This window comes from Sciurus vulgaris, assembly GCF_902686455.1.
Source record: "Sciurus vulgaris genome assembly, chromosome: 6".
Taxonomy (NCBI): domain Eukaryota; kingdom Metazoa; phylum Chordata; class Mammalia; order Rodentia; family Sciuridae; genus Sciurus; species Sciurus vulgaris.
Genome location: NC_136466.1, coordinates 11,103,571 through 11,128,965, shown reverse-complemented (window position 1 = coordinate 11,128,965; position 25,395 = coordinate 11,103,571). Strand labels below are relative to the sequence as shown.

At 34.9% G+C, this 25,395-nt stretch overlaps 1 protein-coding gene across 9 annotated transcripts in view; it reads left to right on the top strand.

Moving 5' to 3' along the window:
* SPDL1 (spindle apparatus coiled-coil protein 1) overlaps positions 1–18,854 on the top strand; it is a 28,688-nt gene extending 9,834 nt beyond the window's left edge. For 8 of the 9 annotated variants that reach the window (XM_079146058.1, XM_079146056.1, XM_079146060.1 and 5 more), the window contains 8 exons: positions 1,494–1,688; positions 2,260–2,409; positions 2,503–2,601; positions 2,688–2,798; positions 4,071–4,211; positions 7,358–7,461; positions 7,986–8,173; positions 15,277–17,943. In XM_079146058.1, the coding sequence (XP_079002184.1) occupies positions 1,494–1,688; positions 2,260–2,409; positions 2,503–2,601; positions 2,688–2,798; positions 4,071–4,211; positions 7,358–7,461; positions 7,986–8,173; positions 15,277–15,809 (1,521 nt within the window). In that variant the 3' untranslated portion in view covers positions 15,810–17,943. The other variant, XM_079146062.1, reaches the window with a different exon arrangement.
* The last annotated feature ends 6,541 nt before the right edge of the window (positions 18,855–25,395 follow it).

Here is a 25,395-nt window from a genome sequence, read left to right as displayed (position 1 = left end):
GCAGAAACACTGGTTCCTTAGCATTTACTAAAGCTAGTGGTGTGCTTTGTAATTCTGTAGAACCAATCAGTAGTCCCTTATAAATTACTGTACATTAGAATTGATACCTTAATTGTGTACCCCATTTGTGTACAATGAATCAAGATGCAGTCTGTAAAAAATTTAAAAAAAAATTAAAAAAATAAAAACTGCTGAAATTCAAAAATAAATAAATAAATGCAAAACCTCAGCCAGAAAAAGAATTTCTACCTTATCATTTGTATATTGAGGAGAAATGTGATCCAGTTCTCATAATAGGTTTTTAAGGGAGATCCCATTGTTATCTCCATATTACAGATGAAAAGACCAATATTTAGATAGATTGAGCAAATTGGACAAGGTAAGAACTAGAAATAGTCAGGTGAGTTGAACCAAAGCTGTCTCACACCAAGTCTGTGTCACAGGGTGTGTACTTAATGTAATGACACATTATATATGGCTCCACTTCATACATAAATACAGAACAGATACAGCTGCTCATGAATGTCCATTCCCTTCTGGCACCCCAACCTTCACATTGCTTCTTAGCAATCCAGAACTTCACCATGGTTTCCCTTTCTCTTCCAAAACTTGCTTGACTTTATTCCTGTCTTCTCAGAAGTTTTTTCCAATTTTTAGTTTTTTTATGTAACATCTTCTAAAATATTTTTTCAATGTCTGTGTACCACCTATACTGATGCCTAAATTCTTTGTTAAATTAGCTCTAAGTGTTTTTCTATTTTAAGTATCACATATTTGATTTGGTTTACTTTTTCCTAATAGGCAGTGCTGCAAACAACTAAATAAATGCTTTTGTGAAATACGTAGTCACCTTGTACACTGCTTACTGACAAATAGTCTAGCTTGTCTGGAACTAGTCTGGTTTGAGACAGTAATGACTGGTATTGGTTTTTTCCCTAGCGGGTGTTTTTTTCATTTTATATGTAGCTTTCATTACATAAATAAATGTAGCAGTATAGAGGACATTCAGGGACTAAAGCAAGGACCATCTGTAGAGATGACTTAGGTGGTAGAGCAAAGAGTAAATCAATACAAAATTTTCAGTCTTATTGATGTTCTTAAACCACTTTTGCCAAAAGTTTGGAGTTTTATTCACTATCTTTTTCTTCTAATATTAAATTTGTCAGTCAGTTGTGGGGATTTGACTGACAGGACTTTATCTAGGCTACTGTAGTTCTAGTTCCCACCATCACCTCTCCCCTTAAGCCTTCCAATGAGGCATAGCATTTGTTCACACAGCAGCACAGTGCTTCTGATTGCTTTAAGGCATCCAGATCTACTCGGATGGCTAGTATGGATTGTTCATTAAAAAAAAGAAAAGGTGGATCACTATTGGGGTTTCCTTGGAAGCTCCAATAGTCTGTTGTACAAGTTTAGATCACCCAGTGATGATTTACAGAAAGCAAACATCTTTGGATTTATAAGATTGTGATTAATTTTTTTATATACTTTAGATAGAAAAATTGAAAGCAGAGTTAGATGAAGCACGGCTTAGTGAAAAGCAGCTGAAGCACAAAGTAGACCACCAGAAGGAACTCCTCTCTCATAAGTCAGAGGAACTACGGATGATGTCTGAGCGTGTGCATGAAAGTATGTCTTCAGAGATGCTGGCTCTTCAGGTCGAGCTGACTGAAATGGAAAGTGTGAAGGTAATTTTTATGGCATGTTTTCTTAGGTTTTTAAATTTTTCTTTTGCATACTTTTTGAGTTTTTACAGTAATTCTTATGAACTAGTTTGGAGGAAGAAATATATTTTGACCTAAGTTTGATCTAACTAACCAAAATATGTTTTATGGAGTTTTAGGTGAATTACTTCATTCATAAAATAGTGTTAGGTAACATGATTACATAAGGCAGATGGTACCTTTAATGAAACCTCTGAAAGGACGTGGAGACATTTACTGTGATCCTAGTTTGTGTCGTAATATAAAATGTTAGCACAGTGGAAATTGAAATTTGCATGAATGTAGATTTTTCATTTCAGGCTGTGGTTATTAAAAATTAAAGCCCTGAATTCACAGGCAAAAAGAGCAATCTCTAGAGACTTTTATTTGGTTCCCTGCTGAAAAATTAAGTAACTTTAAAAATTTTAACAGGTACCTGACAGCCTTTGACAGGTTCTTTAGTATAAGCGTGAACCACCACTGATAAGTTAACTGAACAGCTGCTAAATGAAAGCATTTTCGAGGGAATTTTCTCTTTTTCATTTCTGTTGAATAGACTGCCCTCAAAGAAGAAGTGAATGAACTTCAGTACAGGCAAGAACAACTAGAACGTCTTAGTGCTAACTTAATGCACCAGGTAGACCGACTCAAAGAAGAGAAAGAAGAGCGGGAGAAAGAAGCAGTTTCTTACTATAATGCCTTAGAGGTATTATGATTGCAGTGGTATTGTTTCCAGTTTGTGAATTGCTTTCTTGCTAATTTAATCTCTATTAACTAAATTGTTTTCTTTTGAATTTAGAAAGTTCGTGTAGCAAATCAAGATCTCCAGGAACAGTTGGGCCAGGCCCTACAGCAAGCCTTGGATCCCAATAGTAAGGGCAACTCTTTGTTTGCAGAGGTACTTACAAGTATTGTAATGATTGCATTGAGTAAATTCTCATTTCATTTACTACAGGAACAATTTAACATGTCAATGTCTTCCAGGTAGAAGATCGAAGGGCGGCAATGGAACGCCAGCTTATCAGTATGAAAGTCAAGTATCAGTCACTAAAGAAGCAAAATGCATTTAATAGAGAGCAGATGCAAAGAATGAAGGTATAGAATTACCACTCTTAAATGTTTGTTAAATCTACTTCATATTAGCATTATGTAGATAAATATATCACAGAAGCCATATTTTCCTTCAAGGGGTATACTTATAATTTTTTCTAGAACTGCATGATTTTTTTAAAAATCAAAAATTACATGTAGATCATAAAATAACTTTTATGTTTTCAAAAAGTTAACCCAACTATTGATTGTTTATTTTAATCATTATTCACTAGTGTTGCTGGGGAGGTTTAAGTCTTCATAGAATAGGGAAAAAAGAATTTAAAAATGTTTGTTTCTCACTCTTATCCTGGCTTTCTGGACCCAGCCCTAGGGTTCCTGCTTCAACTAACACTAGCTCTTGCCGTTTCTTACTTCTTTCATGAAGACTTGTTTTAGACTGAAATTTGAACCATTCAGGCTCCCTTTTTTGTAACTCCTCAAATCAAGGATGTAATTAACCCCTTTAATTTTAAGGGTTTTGTTGGTCATCACTTTACTCAAATAAGAACAGAAAACTTTGTGGCAATTAGAAAGATTCCAGAATTACATCAGTCCTTAGAATTCCAATGTATGGTCTGTTCTGCCTAATGTTCCTAAGGTGATACATGGAGGAACACCTTGATTTTATTCAGGATGCCAATTTTACCAGGGAAGTAGGAAAGATCACTGATTGAACTTGGAATTAGATGAGCTTGATTGAAGCATAGCTGTAACTTGTTAGTTGTGTTACTGGGACATATATTCTGAGATTATCTAAAAAGCAGCTACCTCTTTTATAAAGTACAGGTGATAGAACTTGTCTCTCAGAATGTCCTTGGGTCAAAGTGTAGAAAAATACTCACATGGTGCTTCCCATTCTTATCATTGTGAGTAACATGTTTGTGACTGAGCCAATTAACAATTTCCCCTACTTAAGTAAAGCTAATTAAAAATTTTGAGAAATTGCTAAAAGTTAGTACAGGTAATAAATAGCAGGCAAAATTTGTCTAGACTCACTTACCAATTAAATGACACCCCTCTGGACCACAGCCATGCAGGATGTGTGTCAAAAAAATATGGAAAACTGTATTAAAGACTTCAGATATTAAAAAATAGAAGTACTCCAAAGTTATGTTCATTATTATACCCTAGTTACTGATACATATTTTCAAATTATTAAACTAGAAATAACTAATAGTTTTCAAAACAAGTTTCAAATAATATTAGTACAAAATACAAATTGTTGCAGACATCTGCTTATCAGAATATCTCAATTTTGTTGCGGGGGGGTTCTAGTTACAGATTGCCACATTGCTACAGATGAAAGGATCTCAAACTGAATTTGAGCAGCAGGAACGGTTGTTTGCCATGTTGGAGCAGAAGAACGGTGAAATAAAACATCTTTTAGGTGAAATTAGAAATCTGGAGAAATTTAAGGTACATGTAATAACTTGAAAAGATGTGACCAGATTTTGATTTGAATATCTTAATATTTTCACTTTAAATAGGTTTCTTATTATATAATTAACTTTGGGTACAGATTGACCCAATATTTAAATTATCTTTTTCTTGTCTCTTTGCTTTTCAGTATTATTGACTGTTGCTTCTTTTAGTAAAGCAAATACAAACCAACCTATTTTATTTTTGTTGTTATTATTGCATTATTGTTTGTAAGTACCTATATCTTTAGTGTAGAACTCAATGAGTTTTGAACACGTGTATATGCACCTATATTTGTAGTGTACAACTCAGTGCGTTTTTAACATGTTTATATGTATGTTTATATATATTATTAGAATATATACTTAGGATTACTATCAGACGATATAAATTACTTTTAGCATTCGGGAAAGGCCCCATTTAAATGACTGCTCCTACCTCGTAACCTTGTATTAATATTATGTGAACAAATTCTGTTGAACTTCATGTTAATGGAATCATTTAGAGTGTGTGTGTGTATACACACACACTAAATATATATATATACCCTTGTTTCTATCTTCTACCAGTGTTATGTCAGTGAGATTTCTTGCCTGTGTTTCATCAGGAATTGATTATTTTTTAGTGCTGTCTACTTCCATTTTTTTTAATGAAGTTTTGTCAGTTCAGCATCATATGTGTACTGGAATTTATAGATGTCTCTAATTAATTCTAAGTTCATTTTATTTTGCAATTAGTGCAGCCTTCCAGAAAAGTTGTGAAAGTGCTCCTATATACCTTTGACCCAGAGCTCCCTATTTCTCAGTGGTACACTTATTACTTTTTCTGTTTCCATGTGTTTTTTCTTAAACTTTTGATAGTGAGTTTTAAACCAGATGTCCTTTTACCCCTAACCACCACAATGTTATTGAAGACACAAACAGATGGTCAAAATTAGAAATTAACATTGTATGTTTGCTTATTTACTTGATCTCAAAATATATATACTTTCACTAACCTGCTAACTAGAATTCAGGATTTGTTTGCAGCTTTTTGTTTGGGCCTGAGGGCACTTAATCAATGGTGTGTTAAAAAATTAGGTTGTTGGTACTTCCCCCCACCCACTTCTTTCCCCTTGGATATGTATATATTATCCATCTGAAACAGGTAAGTTACTTAGTTTGTTTCTATTCCATTTTGTTGTCCTCCCTCCATCCTTTTTTAATTTCTTTCTTTTTTTTTTTTTTAGTATTTGAAACATTGACATGGTTCTGAAACTCAGAACTGTAGAAGGTGTACTCAGAGAGGTATCCCTCTTCCCCATCCCTTGACTTCACTGTCATCTCTACCATTCTTTGTGCCCTGTCTCTACTCCTTCCCCCACCTTGGTAGGTACCAAGATTCTTTTGATTCAGGTTTCCTTATTCTTTGCTGCTTTTCAGAAAAATTATCAGCTTTCTGTATATCTTAATGTCTTCTGGTTGTTTGACCAAAGTATAAAACATACTACGGTCTTTAGTACTTTCTTTTTCATTTAACAATGTCTGTTGGAAATCACTTTTGTTTATACAGATCTTCATTCTTACTTATGGTCACAAAGAATTCCATTATGTGGCAGTGTCCAGGCTTATTCTCTCACTTCCTGTTTCTGGGCATTTAGATGATTTCCATTATTTGCAACTACAGACTCTGCTGCAAAGCACGTTTTGAGTACATTTTCTTTTTATTGCCAATATATTTCAGGGTTAATCTCTACAGTGGGATTGCTGAGTCAGAAAGTAAATGCGAGTGTAGTATCATTAGGTATTCCCAGACCTCTCACTATCAAGGTATCAGAGTTCTCGTTTCTCCATAGCCTCACCAAGGGAGTGTGTTATCTCTTTAAATGTTTAGCAGTCTGCTAGATGAGAAATAGTATCTCAGTGTAGTTTTATTTTAATTTGTATTTCTCTTAACAATGAGTGAGGTTGAACATGTTTTCATTTATGTAAGTATTTCTTTGATTGTGTATAGAAGAATTCACTCATGTTTTCCACTAGTACTTGTATGATTTCAGTTTTTACATTTTGAGTTCTGATCACATTGAAGAAAATTCTTGTGTGTAAGCAGTTAGCTGGTTGTCCCAGCATCATTATTAACTTGGCCCTGGTAATCCGAGGTGCCAAACTTACCATGTCAGGTTTCCAGTGTACTTGGGTCTATTTCTATATTTTCTGTTCTATTGGTTTGAGAGATTTTGTAGTACATTCTGTCCCCCACCATAGCTTTACTTTTTCATTGATTTCTGGCTCCTCATACTCATACATGTTTGTTTTTTTTCTCTGTGAACTCTTGTCTAGTACCAAGAAATGTGTTGGTATTTTTATTAGGATGGCATTACATTTATAAACTTCAATTACCTTAGGTAGCATTGATATCTTTTCATTAACCTTTCGGTGAAAAGTTTGTTTACAAATGATAGATTTTTATAAGCATTAATGACCTCTTAGGCATTGTACCCATTAGTGCATCATAAAATTTGTTCATATAACTTTATTTCTGTCTCTTCTAATATTAAAAGGACTTTAGTTAAATTTACAGTGTGTTACTTGGCAGGTGTATGTGGTCCATCACTGGGCTTGGTGCTGTATTTTGAAAATTGTGATCTTTAATCAGTAAGTTTTTAAATATGCAGTCTCTGAAATTCTTTGCAAGTTTTTAAACATTTACTTTTTTTCCACTTAAGATAATATTTAAAGATGAATCAGAATATTTAAAGTGTGGATACTAAAAATAACTTCAAGAATCTCCTCTCTTTTTCATTTTTTTCCATTGTGTGGCTTTGTCATACCAGAATTCAACTGAGCAAGCATTTGCTTCTTCCATTCTAAAAGCTAGGAGAGTGAAATCCTACGACAGGTGTCATTGGACACAGAGGTCTGAGTGTGAGTTAGACCTGAGTTCACATTCTAGCTTCTTGATTTACTTGCCTGTAGCACCTTGAGCCACTTTTCATATCAGAGGAAGGACTGGTGGTTCTAGTACCTGCTGCACTCAACTGAGTGGGTGGATCTTTGTAGAGTGCTTGCCAAAGAATGAGAGAGTAATATGGCTGCTGCTACTGTTAATAAGCAAACGGTAACCTAATTTGCTATTTATGTAGTAAGAACTTTTGCTTTCTTTAGAATTTATATCAAAGTATGGATTCAAAGCCTTCAGCCAACTCTGGTGCTCTGGAAGATAACACCTATTATACAGATTTACTTCAGCTAAAGCTTGAGAACTTAAAGTAAGTGTCTGGATTGGAAGATGGAAGATGAAGACTTTTCATTTATTATAATAGATGGTATTAGTAACAACAAATTTTTCATTTCAAATTGCCAAAAGAAGTTTCCACAAAAGAGAAAATCAATAAAATATCTTTGTGTAATACAAGAGTTTTATGCAAGATTTAATAATTACTGATTATTGAAGAAGAAATACTGTCAGTAAACAGTTTTATTTGTGTTTAGCTTTTTAGATTGTTAAGTAAAAAGGACTTTCATGTAGAAACATTCTTATAATCCAAATTTTTCAAGAATAAGTATCACATAACTTCAAAAGAATTTATGCATGAATCACTTTGGAATAATGCATGAATTTTTTTGAGGGTACTGTTGTTAAACTTCAATCATTAGTTGTTTCTTTGTTACTAAAAATCTTAAAGAAATGTATTTTTAACTAAGTGTTCAAATATTAAGTAAAAGATTTATCCTACTGTGTTATTCACATTGTATATTGACATTCCTTGGTTCTCCTTTTCTGTTACTGTAGCAAAGAAAATGAAAGCAGCAAGGGCGAATTGTCCATACAGCGAATGAAAGCGTTGTTTGAGAGCCAGCGGACCCTGGATATTGAGCGAAAACTTTTTGCAAGTGAAAGACGCCTTCAGCTTTCAGAAAGTGAAAATATGAAACTGAGAGCTAAGCTGGATGAATTGAAGCTAAAGTATGAACCTGAAGGTATGTATGGTTCCTATATTTTTGTCTTTTAAGTCCTAAGTAACTCTGAGAAGGTGTATTAGCTTTTTTTTTTTAAACTATAGCTTTTAACAAATCTTATTACAAACTAATTTTGTGGTTATCAGTCTGTAGTTAATAAGGCAAATGTACAGCTGGAAAATTCAAAGAGAACTGGATATGCATGAACATGATACATATTCTTTTTGGATGTCTAACTTCATCATATTGACACTTGAGGCTTTTCCACTTAAAAATTGTACCATATTGTCATACTGAAAAGTTAAATTTTGTTGAAGCAGCTATGTTGGAAGCTATGCTAATTCAGATTGTTTACAAAAGATCTAAGCATGTTTTAGGTTTAAGTGCTTATTCTACCCCCTGATGAAAATCTGAGGAGGCATTGTAGGACTCAGGCGCCTTCTGTGTTGGTCTGCCACCATCCCATTGAGCAGAATTCATTCGTGTGGCCTTACCTATCACAGGAAGACCAAGAAAATTCAGTCTTGATTCTCAGGGGCCATGTTTCCAACTAAATATTGGGAATTCTATATTTTTACTGATACATAATAAATATAATACATAATAAATATATGGAGTATAGTATGATGTTTCTATTTATATATATTTTGCATAATGATCAAATGCAGGTAATTAGCATGTCATCACCTTAAACATTCATTGTTTCTTCATTGAGAACATTCTCAGCTTCTACAAAAACAACCTTTTTTAGATTCCACAGATGAATAGGATGGTTTGTGTTTGTCATTTTGTGCCTGACTTATTTCACTTAACATAGGGTCTTCCAGTTCATCCTTGTTGTCACAAATGACAGGATTTCATACCTTTTTATAACTGCATAGTATTCCATTACTTATATCACATTTTCTTCATTTATCCATCAGTGGACATCATATTGTGACTGTTTCATATAGTGCTGCAGTAAAGATGGGAGTTCAGATATCTCTTCAACTTATTGATTACATTTCCTTTGAATATATACCTAGTACTAGGATTGCTGGGTCATATGTTAATTCTGTTTTTAATTTTTTGAGCAACTTCCGTATTATTTCCCCTAATGACTGTACTACTTTATAGTCCCACTCATATGGGAGTTCCCCTTTCTGCATATCCTCACCAGAATTTCTTATTTTTTTGGTTTTTGGATAATGGTTATTCTAACTAGGGTGAAGTAGTATCTCATTGTGATTTTAATTTGCATTTCCCTGTTGTTTAGTGATTTAGTGATGTTGAACAATCTTTCATAAACCTCTGTCTTCTTTAGAGAAGTGTCTATTCAGGTCTTTTGCCCATTTTTAAAATTAGATTGAAGTGTTTTTGCTATTAAATTCTTTTGCTATTAAATTCTTACAGATATTACATATTGACATTTTGTTAGATGTCAAATTTGCAAGCATTTTCTTCCATTCTGTAGCTTTTCTTCACTTTGTTCATCGTTTTCTTTGCTATAGAAGCTTTTTTTAGTTTGATATACTGTGTGCTTATTTTTGCTTTTGTCACTTCTGCTTTTGAGGGGTTATCTAAAACAAAATCTTTTCCCACACCTAGGTCATGTAGCATTTTCCTTTATTTTCTTCAAGTAGTTTTATAGTTTTGAGTTGATTTTTGTATATGATGAGAGATAGGGGTGTAATTTTACAGTTCTACACTTGGATATCCAGTTTTCTCAGCACCATTTATTAAAGAGACTCCCCTTTTGCTACTATGTGTTCATTACACCCATGTCAAAATCAGGCAAACATGCTGATTTATTTCTGGGCTCCATTGCTTTCTTGACCGTTTTCGTGCCCATACCATGCTGTTTAGTAAATTTAGCTTTGTAGTATATTTTGAAGTCAGATACTATGACATCTTCCAATTTTGTTCTTTTTGCTGTTTGGCCATTTGGAATTTTATGGTTTTAGACAGTTTAGGATTATTTTTTCTTTTTCTATAAAGAAAATCATGGAATTTTGATTAGGATTATGTTGAATTTATAGATTGCTTTTGGTAGAATGAACATTTTAACAATATTAATTCTTCTAGTTCATGAATATGAAGTATCTTTCTATGTTTTTCTGTCTTTTCAGTTTTCATCAGTGCCTTACAGTTTTCATTGTAGAGATCATTCATCTCATTGGTTGAATTTTTTCCTAGGTATTTTGTTTCATTTCTTTTTTATTTTACTGTGGCTATTGTAAATGGGATTACTTTCCTTCTTTTTTTTTTTTTCAGGTAGTTTGCTGTGTTGAATGGAAACACTACTGACTTTTGTATGTTGGTTTTGTATCCTACAACCTTACTGTATTTATTAGTTTTTATAAATATAGTTTTTAGGTAGAGTATTCAGAATTATAAGATCATGTCATCCACAAACAGGGACAGGGACAGTTTGACTTCTTTCCAGTTCAGCCGCCTTTTATTTCTTCCTCTTATCTAATTGCTCTGGCTAGGACTTTGAGTTCTGTGTTGAGTAATAATGGTTAGAGTTGGCATCCTTGTCTTGTTTCCAATCCTAAAGGAAACACTTTATTTTTTTTGGCTGCAACAAGTATGAAGTTGTCTGCAGGTTTATCATCTATGACCTTTATTATACTGAGGTAGGTTCTTTCTGTGCCTAATTTATTTAGAGTTTTTATCATAAAAAGATGATAAGTTTCGTCAACTCTTTTTCTGTTGAAATGATCATATGGTGTTTGCCCTTCTATCTGTAATGTGATATATCATGATTGTTGATTTGTGTGTGTTAAGCCATTCTTGGATCCTAGGGTGAATTCCACTTGTTTATGGTGTATAATCATTTTGATATGCTGTTGGATCCTGCTCTCCAGAAATTTTTTTTTCAGGTTTTCCAATTTGCTGGTATGTACTTACTCTCACTAGTTTTTAAGATCTTTTATGTTTCTGTAGAATCAGTTTGTTTTCTTTTTTCTGTTTTTCCTTCTGATTTTTTAAATTTGAGGTTTTTTTTTCTTTGACTAAAGGTTTATTCATTTTGTTTATCTTTTCAAAAACCAACTCTTCATTTCATTGGTCTTTCATATTCTTTTTATTCTTTTTTGATCCTTATCACTTCTTTCCTTTTAGTAATTTTAGTTTTTTGTTTTTTGTTTTTTTTTTTTTCTCCTTATTTTTCTAGTTTATTGAGTTGAAACATCGAGGTCTTCCATCTTTTTTTAATTTTTTTTTTTTTTTTTTAGTTGGCGATGTACCTTTATTTTATTTATATGCAGTGCCTGAGAATCGAGCCCAATGCCTCACACTTGCTAGGCAAGTGTGCTACCTCTGAGCTACAGCCCCAGCCCTCTTCCTTCTTTTTTTGGTATAGAAGTTTATTGCTATGAACTTCCTTCTTAAAACTGCTTTTGCTTATAGCATAAAGTTTTGGTATATTTGGTATATTTTCATTTTTACTTATGAAAAGAAATTTTTAAATTTGTCTTTTAATTTCCTCATTGACTCATTGGTTGCTTCTCAGCATGTTTAATTTTTATGTGTTTGTACAGTTTCTGATAATCTTTTTTGTGACCTAACCATATGATTTATCCTGGAAAACATTCCATATACAGTTGAGAGGACTGTGAATTCTGCAGCTATTGCATAGAATGGTCTGTGATTTCTGTTAGCTTCATTTGGTCTAGAGTGCAGTTTAAATCTGATGTTAACTGGTTTTCGGGTTAGATGCTCTTCCACTGCTGGAAGTGGGCTGTTGAAGTACCTTACTACTGCATTGCTGCCTGTCTCTCTAGATTTAAAAATGCTTGCTTTATGTGTTTAGACACTGATGGGTGCATATATCTACAATTGTTATATACTGGCTTTTGTTCCTTAATGGCAAATTTTTTACTTGAAGCATCTTTTATTTAAGTATAGCTACTCCTATTTTCTTTGGTTTCCATTTTTTCATTTGTTCACTCTCCATCTATATATCTTTACAACTGAAGTGAGTCTCTTGTAGGCAGCACAGAGTCGGATTTGGTACTGCCATGTAATGACTTGTTTTCTGGTTGTTTTGTACATTTTTGTTCCTGTCTTCCTGTCTTCCTTTGTTAAGTGATTTTTTTCTATCAGCATGTTTTGATCCCATGCTTTTTATTTTCAGTGTATCTATTTAAGGTTTTTGCTCTGTGATTACCATGAGACTTTCACAGAATATCCTATAATTACAATAGGTTATTTTGAGCTGCAATGACTTAATTTCAAATGCACAAAAGAAAAAAAAAAAGCATTCTACTTTTTAACTTCATTTCTCTCCCATATTTTGAATTTTTGATATTAAAATTTATATGTTTCTATATTGTGTATCCTTCAGTGAATTACTATAGTTGTTGTTTGTATTAGTTTTGTCCTTTAAGCTTCCTACTAAGGATGTGAGTGGTCCTTATCATTCCCATGCTGTTTTGGATTTATGTGAATGCTCACTTTTACCTGTGAGTTTTTAGATGTTTTCATCTTACACATTCTCATCTGTTTTTTTCTTTTTGCACTTGAAGAATTCTCTTCAGCCTTTCTTGTAAGACAGGTCTGGTTGCCATGAATGCTATCAGGTTTTGTTTGGAAAGGTCTGTCTTCCCTTTTCTTCTGAAGAATAGCTCTGGCGGGTATAGTTTTCTTGGTTGGCAACTGTTTTTCCTTCAGCAGTTTGAATATCATCTCATTTCTTCTGTCCTATGGGTTTTTGCTGAGAAGTCCTTCAGGCATATTGGAATTCCCTAATGTGTTGCTTGCTTCTTTCCTCCTGCAACTTTCAGAATCCTCTTTGTGACCTTTGAGAGTTATTTGGGTTGAATCTGATTGGCAACCTTTGATCGTTCCATAGCTGGGTTTGTATCTTTCTCAGGTGTGGAAAGTTTTCTGTTATTTCTTTGAATAAACTTAATTCTAACCTTTTGTCATTCTCTAGTTCCTCTTGGACACCAATGACACATAGATTTGCTGTTTGAATATTGTCCCAGAGATCGCATGAATTTTCTTCATTTCTTCTCATTCTTTTTTCTCCTCTATTTTCAAATAGCCTGTCATCAAGTTCACCAATTCTTTCCTCTACTTGACCAGTTCTGCTTTTTTATGTTATTTATTATATTTATCAACTCCAGAGTTTGATTTTTTTTTTTTTTTTTTTTTTTTTTTTTATTATTTCAATCTGTTAAATTTCTCCTGATAAATTTTCTGAACTGGTCCTCTGTTTTCTTGAAGTTTATTGAGTTTTCTTAAACCAGGTATTTTAAATTCTTTGCCAAATTGTCTATATGAATGTCTTTTGGGTCTGTCTTTGGCAGCATGTTTTGTCCATTTGATAAGGACATCTTTCCTTAGCTTTCCATGATTCTTGTAACATGCATCTCTGTCTATCATTGATGAATTAGGTATCTATTCCATTCTTCACAGTCTGGATTTGTTTGTGACTATTCTTTTTCAGTAGGCTTGTTTAGAAATTCTTAGCAGACTGACTGTGGTATTCCGTTTCAGCATTAGAGGGCACCCTGAGCTCAGGTTGGATGCAAGTTTTTTTGACAGCTCTGCTGCTGGTGTAGTATCCAACCTGGATGGACCCAAGGGAGAGTCATGGAGCATACCCAGGGCCTATGGGAGAACTGGCCAGGCTCTTGAGTCCAAAGGATCTGTGGACCTCACTTCCAGCAGTAGAGTACTCCTAAACATTCTGCCTGGTAGATGTCTCCTCTGGCAGGGATGGAGAGCCACTGCCAAGTCCTGCTTGCTAGTTGCTATGAGCCCTGCTTCTGTTCTAGCTGCCCTCAAGTGGAAAATCCCACTGGGTATTCTCAGTGCTCGCTGTGAGCCAGTGCAGTGAGACTCCCACGAAGGGACTTCGGTGATGAGGGAGTCAAATGTCTAATTCCTGCTTACTTTTTTCAGTGTAGAAATTGAGTTCTGGGGGACTTTCTGCAGGGCGTCCATGGCAGCTTGGGGACAGGAGGTTGCAGGAACAGGGAACCTTTCCCCTTGTGGTTCAAAGGAGCTTCACAGTCTAGCTTACCTGTTCTGGATTTCTGAGTTCTTGGTAAGATATTTTTGTGTTCATATAGTTACTTAGATTGATCTCACTGGAGATTTCTCCTCCACCCCTTCTCTTAAAATTCTAGTCTTTAAGGAAAAATGTTTGGACAGATATTAGAACAAGTCAGATCACTGAGAGAAAATAGCCCACCCATACACCCTCTGCCTCTTGTATACTACAAAAGTGCACTTTACCATATATAAATTTTAAAACAAAAGGCCAAATATAAAGAAGTCTATGAATATCATGATTCTTATTCTCTCCCTTCCCCATAAGGTATTGTCAGCATGTTTGAGGTTAAGGATTCTCAACCAGTTTCTGCCCCACACTGTTGACAGACTGAGCTCTCTTCATTGTGGTCAGTAGTAGGGAGGTGGTCAACACTGAGAAGGTTTTTATATAATTTTAAAAGACTTCGTTCTTCTCTCCCTTTTCTCTTCCCTGATTCTAGTAGGCCCCCCTGAGCAGGAATTATTCAGTGGGAATTTCAAGGGTGTGCCAAACTGAACACAGCAAAGGAACAGAAGGATATTAGTGAATCCAGATGATGAGCATTTCACAGGAACAGCAAGGGATAGTCATTATTCAGAGTTTGACCTGTTCTTTTCATTTAATTCTTATAACAGACAAAACTAAATGAAATAGGTAATTTAATTCCCATTTTGCAGATTAAAAACATTAAAATGCAGGAAGGTTAAATACTTCCCCAAAGTCACCCAGCTCCTAAGTGCCAGACTCGAACCTGGACTCCCTGACTCTCTGTACTGCATCTTTATCTCCATAGGTGCCAGGGTCTCCCCTTGTGAACCACCTCCCCTTAGAATTTTTTACTAAAATATCACAAGAGAACATTCTGTTCATTCCTAGAATTCCTGTGTTCAGTTCCCAAGAAAAACATTTTTTTATAGTCAAACAACCTTTAAAAGCTTTAGTTAATGGAGTCTGTGAAAAAGAAAGAAACAGTAGATTTCAGTGAGGAGACGAGTGAATCTTGAAAGAATAGAAAAAGGAAAAGACTTTATATAACTGCTCCCTTGGGCTATCTTTTGTTCATTGACTGGAATTTTCTGCTGGTTTTTATTCTCAGAGACAATTGAAGTGCCTGTACTCAAAAAGAGGCGGGAGGTGCTACCTCTGGATATAACCACCCCTGAAAACGAATGTGCCAGCAGTGCTGTTGGGGAAGGAACTTCTAGATTCCCACCTCAGAAGGAGACACAGTCCTGTCCTAACCATGCAGAAGGTGACTTTGAATTAGAAAAATCAGTATCTGCAAACATTCCCCTGGCCCCTCTCTCTCCTCACAAAAATGTGCCCATGGATGTGCAGCCAAAGGAGGAGAAGAAACGTGTGAAGCTCGTAGCAGGGCCAGCTGATGCTGAAGCCTTAAGTGAAAGAAGCGGGAACACGCCCAGCTCTCTCAGGTCAGTGTCCTCTTTCCAAGGCGGCCAGCAGCCCTCCCCCTGGCTCCCCTCTCGCTGCATGAGCTATGCTCTCTGTCTCTTTATCTGTCTTCTCAACATTGCATGCAGTGTGATTCCCCAGTTTCATCTACCTGCCTTCAACTTCTCTAAAGCTTTGAGAAAAACAAAAATGATTGCAAGGGGAAAGGACTCCTGAATAAGGGAGTCATATTAGAAAGTCACACATCTCTCTTTTGTCAGTTAGAACAAATGTGCTATTACTAATAAATGTGCTATTTTCTCCTGGTTCAGGACCATGAAGGAACAATTAACTTGCCTTTCCAAAGACTTTCTAATAGTCTTAAGGCGATTTAGTTTAGGAAGTAGGTGAAGTTTTTTGTGGCTTTTGATGTTCTTTATACCAAACCTTCAGACAGTATTTTGAATTATTTTCACATTTTTAAATATCCAAGCTAATTTGTTTCCATTTTTTTCTAAAACTTCAAAGCCTCCAATTTCTGCATAATTGAATTTGTGACTAAAAGAGAAAGTGTCAGACGTGTATCTGAAGGAATAGTCGAAGGGCCTTGTCCTTTAAAAAGAATAGAAGTAAGAAGGTAAGAGCAAGTGAAAGGAGGGAAGAGGATGTAACTGGCTGCAGCTAGAGTTCTGGTGTGCACAACAGGATCCAGGTGGGATAAACAGAAGAGACTGAGGGAAATGGAGGAAAAATAAAGATGAAGGATGCTGCAATGCAGTGGCAGGTATATTAAAAACGAACACCTTTAGACATGTAAAAAACATCGTGTGACAATAGCCAGCTTGGATTGTCTCCAAGGAAGTGAGATCTTTAAGGTGCTACTAGGGCTACCTTGTTCTTAGAAAGAAGGGAACAGAATCAGGCATTTTACTTTGTGCATTTGATTGAAAAAGACAGCCCACCATATGTTAAAGAACTTCCTTGTTTGTTTTATCTGATTTCTCTTTAAATTTTCAGTGCTACTACATGTACTCAACAATGAAAAAACTACTAGCTGCTGTTGTTATTATAAGGAAGACTAATTATTCCCTTCCTTGAGTTTTTGTATAATATTGTAAGTCACATAAAATAAGAGCTTGATATTCTTGAGGAAACTGCAAATGGATGCTACCTGACAGGTACCCATAGTGCAAACAGTTCTGAGGCGAGTTCTTACAGGCTGTGCCTGTTTGTATGTGGCTCGTGTGGGCGCGTGCACGTGGCCAAGATGGGCTTATGTGGTTCATGGTGTGAGTGTGTATGGCCATATAGGTTTGTGTGGTTCACGGTGTGGGTGTGTGTGACCTGTTTGGGCTTCCCAAGCTGGATTTCCAGAACCAATCAGTGCACACCTTGCTATCTGTGTTGCTTCCATTTCTTATTCTGCCCCTTTTTGCTTGAAAAAAAAAATTTACTTCAGTGTATGTAGTTGTTTGACTCAAATTGCATGTTGGAAATCCTTGCCTTGCTAGTTAAACAAAAACAAAATACCACAAAACATTTAATTTTTTTTTTTGTTTGTCTGCTTGTGAGTCCATCTGCTCACTCCAGACGTTTCCAGCCTTGTGTCTTTTGCATGCTTAACTTAGATACACAATCTGAAGATAATTTTGTATCAAAAGTGTCTTTTATTGGAAACTTGACTGTCTCATGCTTTATAAATTTAATTGATGCTCTTCTTTAAAGTGTTTTCAGGCCTATTTTAGCATCCCCCACTGTTTATATTTTTCTTTAACTATTCTACTAGTTGAAACTCAGTTTGAGTTTGTTTTCGTTGTATGAAACAGACATCTGTGCAGCCCAGGATCGCATGGTGTTTTCTTCTTGTTGTTAACCTTTTGTATGTCATGTTTAAAATACTGCTCCAGCATTTCAATTTTTGTGTTATGTGTACTTATCATTTTAGATATCTCTTTAGATTTAGTTATTTAATCTAAGCCTTAATAGACCTTTTTAAATCAATCTTAACATATTTGGTCAACCTTTAAAAAAATTGTCTATTGATACAATCCATTCCTTTCAGAGAGTCATTTAGTATTTTTTTAACTTGTTCTAATTTGTTGTACATGACAGTAGAATGCATTTATACATTTTGATAGATCATACATAAATGGAGTGTAACCCCTCAATTTTCTGATTATACATATTGTAGGATCACATCAGTCATGCAGTCATCTATGTACATGAGGTAATGGTATTGGAGTCAGCTATAATTTTTTTCCTTATTATTTTAAAAAAATATATTACCTTGACTCCTTGGAGGCTCAGTTTATTAGTGGTTTGTTTCTCTACTTTTTCTTAACTACATTTGAATTCAGAGTGGATGCTTTAATGCCTGTAGGTTAGCTGCTGAGTCAAGGCTTCAAACAGACCTTAATGAAGGAAAAGAACCTGCAAGCAAATTGGAAAAGGAACCTTGTAAGAAATCCCACCCTATTGTTTTCGTGTCCTCCAAATCCACTCCGGAGACCCAGTGCCCTCAGCAGTAAGGACTTCTCTCTGATCAGAGGGAGGCAGTACTTGCCCTGAGGTCACTGAGGAGCTCAGTTAAGAGTAGGAGTATGGCGCCACCCTGCGGAATACTCACATCTGCTCATTGTGTCAAGACCCAGCATTCCCTGCTGCTTTGACCAGGCTTTCAATTTTGGTTGTGATTCTAACCTGGAGATTTTCTTAAGAGACGACCCTTCGTGGACCTCTCTGAGTCACACTGAATAAACTGTTAACAGAAGGAAGATGATACTTAATTTAATCTATATGCTGTGTAATATCTGGATTTTTCAAGTCAACATTTAACCTACCTTCAGAGCCATCTATTTGAAAAGAGAAAACTGAAGTCATTTACTATTATTATATTTTCGTATGTGATCTTTTTATGAACTTAGTTTTTCACTGTATTGTAAAAACAGGAAATTGGATTTTGAATTACAGATTTTTGTTAGTTTTTAAAGTACCTCTGTTCATCTTTGTATTCATATTCTTGTTTAGGATTTTATGACTAAAGCATATGATTTTAAATTGTAAAATAAAATTGCAATAACTTCTCCTCTTTGTGTTTTCTTACTCTGTATGGATAATAGGATGCTATCAAAAAAGAATAAAGGAGGGGCAAAAAAGAAACTTCAGGGATTCTTAATTCCTTGATATCTATGATCTTATATATATTTATATGTATTTTATATATAACTATATTTTCTGTATATATACATATATATTAAATATTTAATTTTTAAACTTTCTAAATAAAATTTTAAATGATTATAGACTGGTTCATAGCAATTTCATGTATATTTTCTATTGGCGAATTAAGGTTTTTTCATACACATATGCATGTATGTATCCACATTCATTCATAATCACAGACATTTCTGAATCCAGTTTGCTGAATTAGAAATGTTTCATTTAGTAAAATTAAATCTGAATAGAGATCTAGGAGCAACACCACAAAGGACTGAGTTTGGGAAATGCTTTTTACATTAGAAACTTGCACAAATATTTAAACAAATTAAGCAACCCATTGAAAGCTGAAGAACAGGGAACCTTATATACAACTGTTTTCTGCCTTAACATCCCAGAGACTGAGGCAGTTCTGCTGATCTTGAATCTTCTAGGAATTTATTTTGAAAAATCACTACTGTGTATGATGGGAAACAGCTAAATAATGGACATAAGCAAAACAGTGCCCTCACTCAATTTATTTTAGTAAAAGCATTGCAAAGTTAGTGGAAAATGAATTTAGAAAAAGCTAAGAATTGAGATCAAAAATGGCAAGGTTGGCCATTGGATAGTCCAGTTAGATACACATTCAGAATATAAAGTGGTAGTTGGATTTGAGGTTCAGTCTAAAAGAAGCAGAGTGATCAGTAATAAGTGTTGAAAATAAGATGCGTGGCTCTGATTAGTAGGTCAGTGGTGGTGTTAATAGCAAACAGGAGTTGAGGGAGTCAGTTCTGATGAGCACTTTTATTCAAGTACATGTAGGGAGCTGTGGACAGTGGCGCGCACCTGTAATCCCAGCTATTTGGGATGCTAAGGCAGTAGGATTGCAAGTTCAAGGCCACAGCCTTAGCAACTTAACAGGACACCATCTCAAAAAATAAAAAGGGTTGGGGTGTAGCTCAGTGGTAGAGCACCCACAGACTCAGTCCCCACTAACTAAAAAAATAAAAAAGTACGTATGATTTGCAAAGTTAATAAGTTTGTTTATTAAAACTTCATTTGTGTAAGGAAAATGTAAACTAACATATAGCCCTGTTCTACTAGGCACATTTCTCCCTCATCACTCAAAAAAGTGGCCTTGGTTAAATATTTATAATCACAGCCTTGGTTTATTCACTATTAGAATGCAGATGGCTGAACTATTTTGTCTGCTTGAGTAAGGTGATGGTGGGAGGGAGCTAATATTTGGTTTGCTAGATATTTTATGTTATGCTTCTCAATGTTACACAGTTTAGCATAATAATATAGCATATTTAAATTTTTTATAAAATATGTAGATTCATAATCTAAAAATTAGCTATGTTTATTAAAAATGCAGCTTCTACCTTCTTTCTCCACAGAAAAACATTTTTTGTTTTAATTTTATGATTTCTTTTTTTTCCCCTGACCTTTACATAGAGTATAGGTAAGTAGGTAGGTAGGTAGACTTTTCATCCTCTTTCTTAGATAAAAATAAAATACTGAGAGATGTCAGAGAAAAGTGATGGATAGGGATCAGCCAGTTAACTGACAAGGACCTGTAGAAAGCAGACTGGACTTTATAGGAACTCGAGAAACTGATCAAGAGTGTATAGCAGTGAAGGAACAGTCAAGAAAAACATCGCCTGAGTGTTGGCCTTGAAGGAGATCACTACCTGACCACCTCGTACTCTATGTAGCAACTAGACAACACACATTTAAACCACCAGTGGGTTGGAGAATCACAAGGGAATACCATAAAGATGAAATTTAAATACTGTAAGATGAATGAAAGTGGAAAGCAATGTGATAGAACTTAGGAGGCATAGCAAAGACTGAAGTATTCAGCAGGAAGTTTATGGCTATAAATGCCTGTGTTTAAAAAAGATCTCAGACCAATAACTTAACCGTGAGGGAGTAGAAAAAAGATTGAACTCAATGCTAGAAAAGGGAAAGAAAAGATCAGATAGAGAATATAAAAAACAATAGAATGTATGAAACCAAGTGTTCATTCTTGGGAAAAAAAAAAGCAATAAAATTGACAGACTTAGGCTGATCAAAGGAAAAGAAGAAAAGACTGAAATTACTGAAATTAGGAATGAAATTGTGGACAATACTAATCATTTTTTAGATATATAAAGATCATAAGAGAATATTATGAACAATTATTAATTAATTATAGCAATGAAGTTCTCAAACTCCTAGAACAAAAGTACCAAAATCTAAGAAGAAATTGAAAATTATTATATAGCATAACAAAAAAGATTGCAACAGTAATAATAATTAAAATAATTTTTTTAAAAAAGAAAAAAACTTCCAGAATAACACCCTGGGACCTGCTGGCTTTACTAGCAAACATTTAAAATAGTGTTAACACCAGTATTTTCCAAGCTTTCTCAAAAAGTAGAAGAGAGATCATTTCCTAACTCATTCAGAATATTATCCTTATACCAAGGCCAAACAAAAACTTCAGAAGAAAACTATAGACCAATATCCAAGATGAGTGTGGATGCAAAAATCTATAAGATAAAGGGATATATACCATGACTAGATAGGTCTCATGGGTTGAAGATTGTCCCCAGTGCAAATGTGACCTTTGAAGAAGTTATTGGATCATGAGAATTCTGACCTCCTCAGTGGATTAATCCATAAATTCATAGCTGAATGGGTTATTGGGAAATGATAGGGCCTAGATAGAAGGAATGGGTCCTTAAGGACTGATTCTTGTCCTGGGCCTCTTCCTTCCTGTCTGCTTCCCAGCTGCTGTGAAGTGAGCTGCTTGGCTCTATCATACTCTTCTGCCATGATACCCTGCCTCACCACAGGCCAAAAACAATGGATCAAGCTGACCTTGCACTAAAACCTCTGAAACTATAAGCCCAAATGACCCTCTTCCCCCAAGTTCCATTTTGTCAGATGAAAAACTGACACAATGACCAAGTAGGATTTGTTCCAGGAATGCAGTTTGGATCAAGGTGAAAAAATCAATATAAGATAAATGGAAAGATATGCCATGTTCAGGAATTTGAAAGTTCAATATTGTTAAGATCATAGTACTCGCTGTCTTAGTTTGGGCTACTGTGACAAATTACTGTATCCTGGGTGGTTCAAGCAACTAACATTTTTCACTGTTTTGAATGCTTGGAAGTTCAAGACCAGGGTACCAATGGATGCAGTTTCATGAGAGTTCACTTTCTGGCATGCAGAGAGCAATCTTTGTGTATTCTCATATGGTGAAGAACAGAGAGAAAGTGCGTGTCTGCTTGTAAGGTCACTGGTCCCGTTCATGAGGACTCCACCCTCATGACCTGATTACCTCCAGAAGACCCTGCCTCCTAATACCATTGCATTGGGGTGTTAGCATTTCAACAGGATTGCGGAGGGGGCACATTCAGTCCATAAGATAACCCAAGTGATCTGCAGAATCTACTCAATTCCTATCAAAATTCAGTGGCCCTTTTTGCAGAACAACTGATTCTAAAATGTAAGTGGAATTGCAAGGCACCCCAGGAGCCAAATCAAACTTGGAAAAGAACAAAGTTGGAGGTCTTTCACATTTCTATTTCAAAACTTATCTTAGAGTTGCAGGAAACGAAACAAGATCGATACATGCTGCAATGTGGGTGAAACTTGAGAAGGTGGCACAAAAGACCATTTGTTTTATGATTCCATTTAGGTGAAGTACCCAGATAGGCTCACCCATAGAGAGAGCAGCTTCCTAGTTTGCAGGGGCCAAGAGGAAAAGGGAAAGGGGAGGAACTGTTTAACAGACACAGAATTTCAATTAGAAATGAAGAAAACATTTTAGCTACATGGTGATGATGGTTACACAGCATTGAATGTCCTTAATTCCACTGAACTGGACAACATGAAACAGTTAAAATGATGACTATTATGCTAAGTCTGTTTTGTTACATAGAAAAATTCATATAATCTTGTAGAAAGCAGCTTTCAGAATGTTTAGTGTGCAAAAAGAATGGCCTCAAATCAGCAGTTTAAACTTTAATCTCAAGATAGCGAAAAAAACTAGCAATTAAACCTTTAAAATTTTTGAGAAAGGAAGTATATTAATAAGAGAAGAAATCAGTGAAATAGTATACAAGTATGTAGTAGAGAATTCACAAATTCAAAAATTGAGTATCTAAAAAGATTAATTAGATTGATAAACTCCAGATTTATGAAGTCAAAAAGAAAATACAAATTAACAATATAGGGCAAATTGGTGCAACCATTATGGAAAACAGTGTGGAGATGTCTCAGAAAACTTGGAATGGAACCACTATTTGACCCAGTTATCCCACTCCTTAGTTTATACACAAAGGACTTAAAATCAACATACTACAGTGATGCAGGCACATCAATGTTTATGGCAGCTCAATTTACAATAGCTAAACTATGGAACTAAGCTAGATGTCTTCCAACAGATGAATGGATAAAGAAAATGTGATATATATAAATAATAATATGTGTATATATATACACATACACACATACACATACATACAATGGAATATATTCAGCTTTAAAGAAGAATGAAATTTGCTGGTAAATGGATGGAGTTAGAGAATATCATGCTAAATGAAATAAACCAAACCCAAAAAACCACAGACCAAATGTTTCCTCTGATATGTGGAAGCTAATTCACAATAAACGGGGTAGGGGATAGGGAAGAATAGAGTTACTTTCTATTAGGTAGAGGGGAGTGAAGGGAGGGGAAGGGGTATGGGGGAAGGAATGATAGAGTGAAACAGATATTATTACCTCATGTACATGTGTGACTGTATGACTGATGTGATCCTGCAATGTGTATAATCAGAAAAATGAGAATTACACTCTTTATGTATGATCTATCAAAATGTATAAATGCATTCTACCATAATGTACAACTAATTAAAACAAAATTTAAAATTTTTAAAAATTAAAATTTAAAATAACTATCAGGAATGAAGAAAAGAATACATTATAGAATTTATCAATTTTTAAAAGATATTAGTTGATCAGGTTAACAACAAATTTGACAACTGAGATGAACTGATTAAATTCCTTGAAAAACACTACTTTAAAAAAAAATAAATAAAATTTAAATTATATTAAATTGACATTTTTTTTTTCCACAAAGAAAACTAAGCCCCAAACTCTGATGCATTCATTATAAGAACAGCACCAATCTTAAAGTTGTTTGATTTTTTTGTTTGTTTGTTATTGGTAGGTACCAGAGATCGAACCCAGGGGTGCTGAACCACTGAACTACATCCCCAGTCCTTTTTATTTTTTATTTTGAGACAGAGTCTTGCTAAGTTGCCAAACTGGGCTTGAATTTCTAATCCTCTGGTCTCAGCCTCCTGAGCCACTGGTATTATAAGTGTGTACCACCATACCTGGTTTAAAATAGTTTTTGCCTCATATATTGCTAAATGAAAAAAGGCAAGAAAAAGAAAATCAGAATATACAGCTTTGAAAGGAAGAAGTAAGAGTTTTTACAGGTGGCATCATTGACTAGGTAGACAATTCCAAATAATCAACAGAAAGATACATGCTAAGTAGGGCACCATGGTGCACACCTAAATCCTAGTGAATCAGGAGGCTGAGGCAGGGGGATTGCAAGTTCAAGCCCAACCTTAGCAATTTATTGAGACCCTGTCTCAAAGTAAAAAGAATAAAAAGAATGGGGAATATAGTTCAGTGGTAGAGTGTCCCTGGGTTCAATCCCCAGTACCCCTAAACAAATAAAACAAAATCTGCTGAAACTAATAAGCAGTTATACCAAGTCTGTGGGATACTTTGAGTTTTGTAATGGCCTTTTAGATACAACACCAAGCATGAAAGAAAAAAAAAATTGTTTTAATTAAAAATGGGCAAAAGATCTAAAACACAAAAACTACAGATGATAAATAATAAATAAGCATATGAAAAGATACTCAACATTTATGTCATTAGACAACTGCAAATTAAAACAATGAGATCTCATTAAATTCCTATCAGAATGGTTAAAACCCAACACACTGAAAATAGCAAATGTTGGTGATGATTGGGAGCAATAGGAATTCTTATCCATTGCTGATAGAAGTACACAGTGATAGAACTATGTTGGAAGGCAGTTTGGCAGTTTTTTATGAAAATAAATACAACGTTACCACATAATCTAGCAATTGCATTCCTTTCTTGGTATTTTCCCAACTGAAGAAAAATACCACAGAAATTTTCAAAAAATGTTGTTGTACATATGCACTTACATTCAGTGCATCTACTCACAAGCATTCACAGTAAATTCATAATTGCCAAAACTTGGAAGCAACCAAGATATCCTTCAGAAGGTGAATGGATAATCAAATGGATGTGCCTATACCATCCAGTATTATTCAGTGGTAAAAAGAAATGTTATCAAGCTACAAAGACATGGAGGAAACTTCAAGGTTTCCTAAGGGAAGGAAGCCAGTCTGAAATTGCTACTAATTCCAAATGCAAGGCATTCTGGGGAAGGCAAAACTATAGAGAGATCAGTGGTTGCCAGGAGTGGAGGTGGGGTTTTGAGGGCAGTGGGATTACTCTGTGATACTGTAGGGGTGGACCCGTGTCTGTCATTTGTTAAAACTCATGGAACTATACA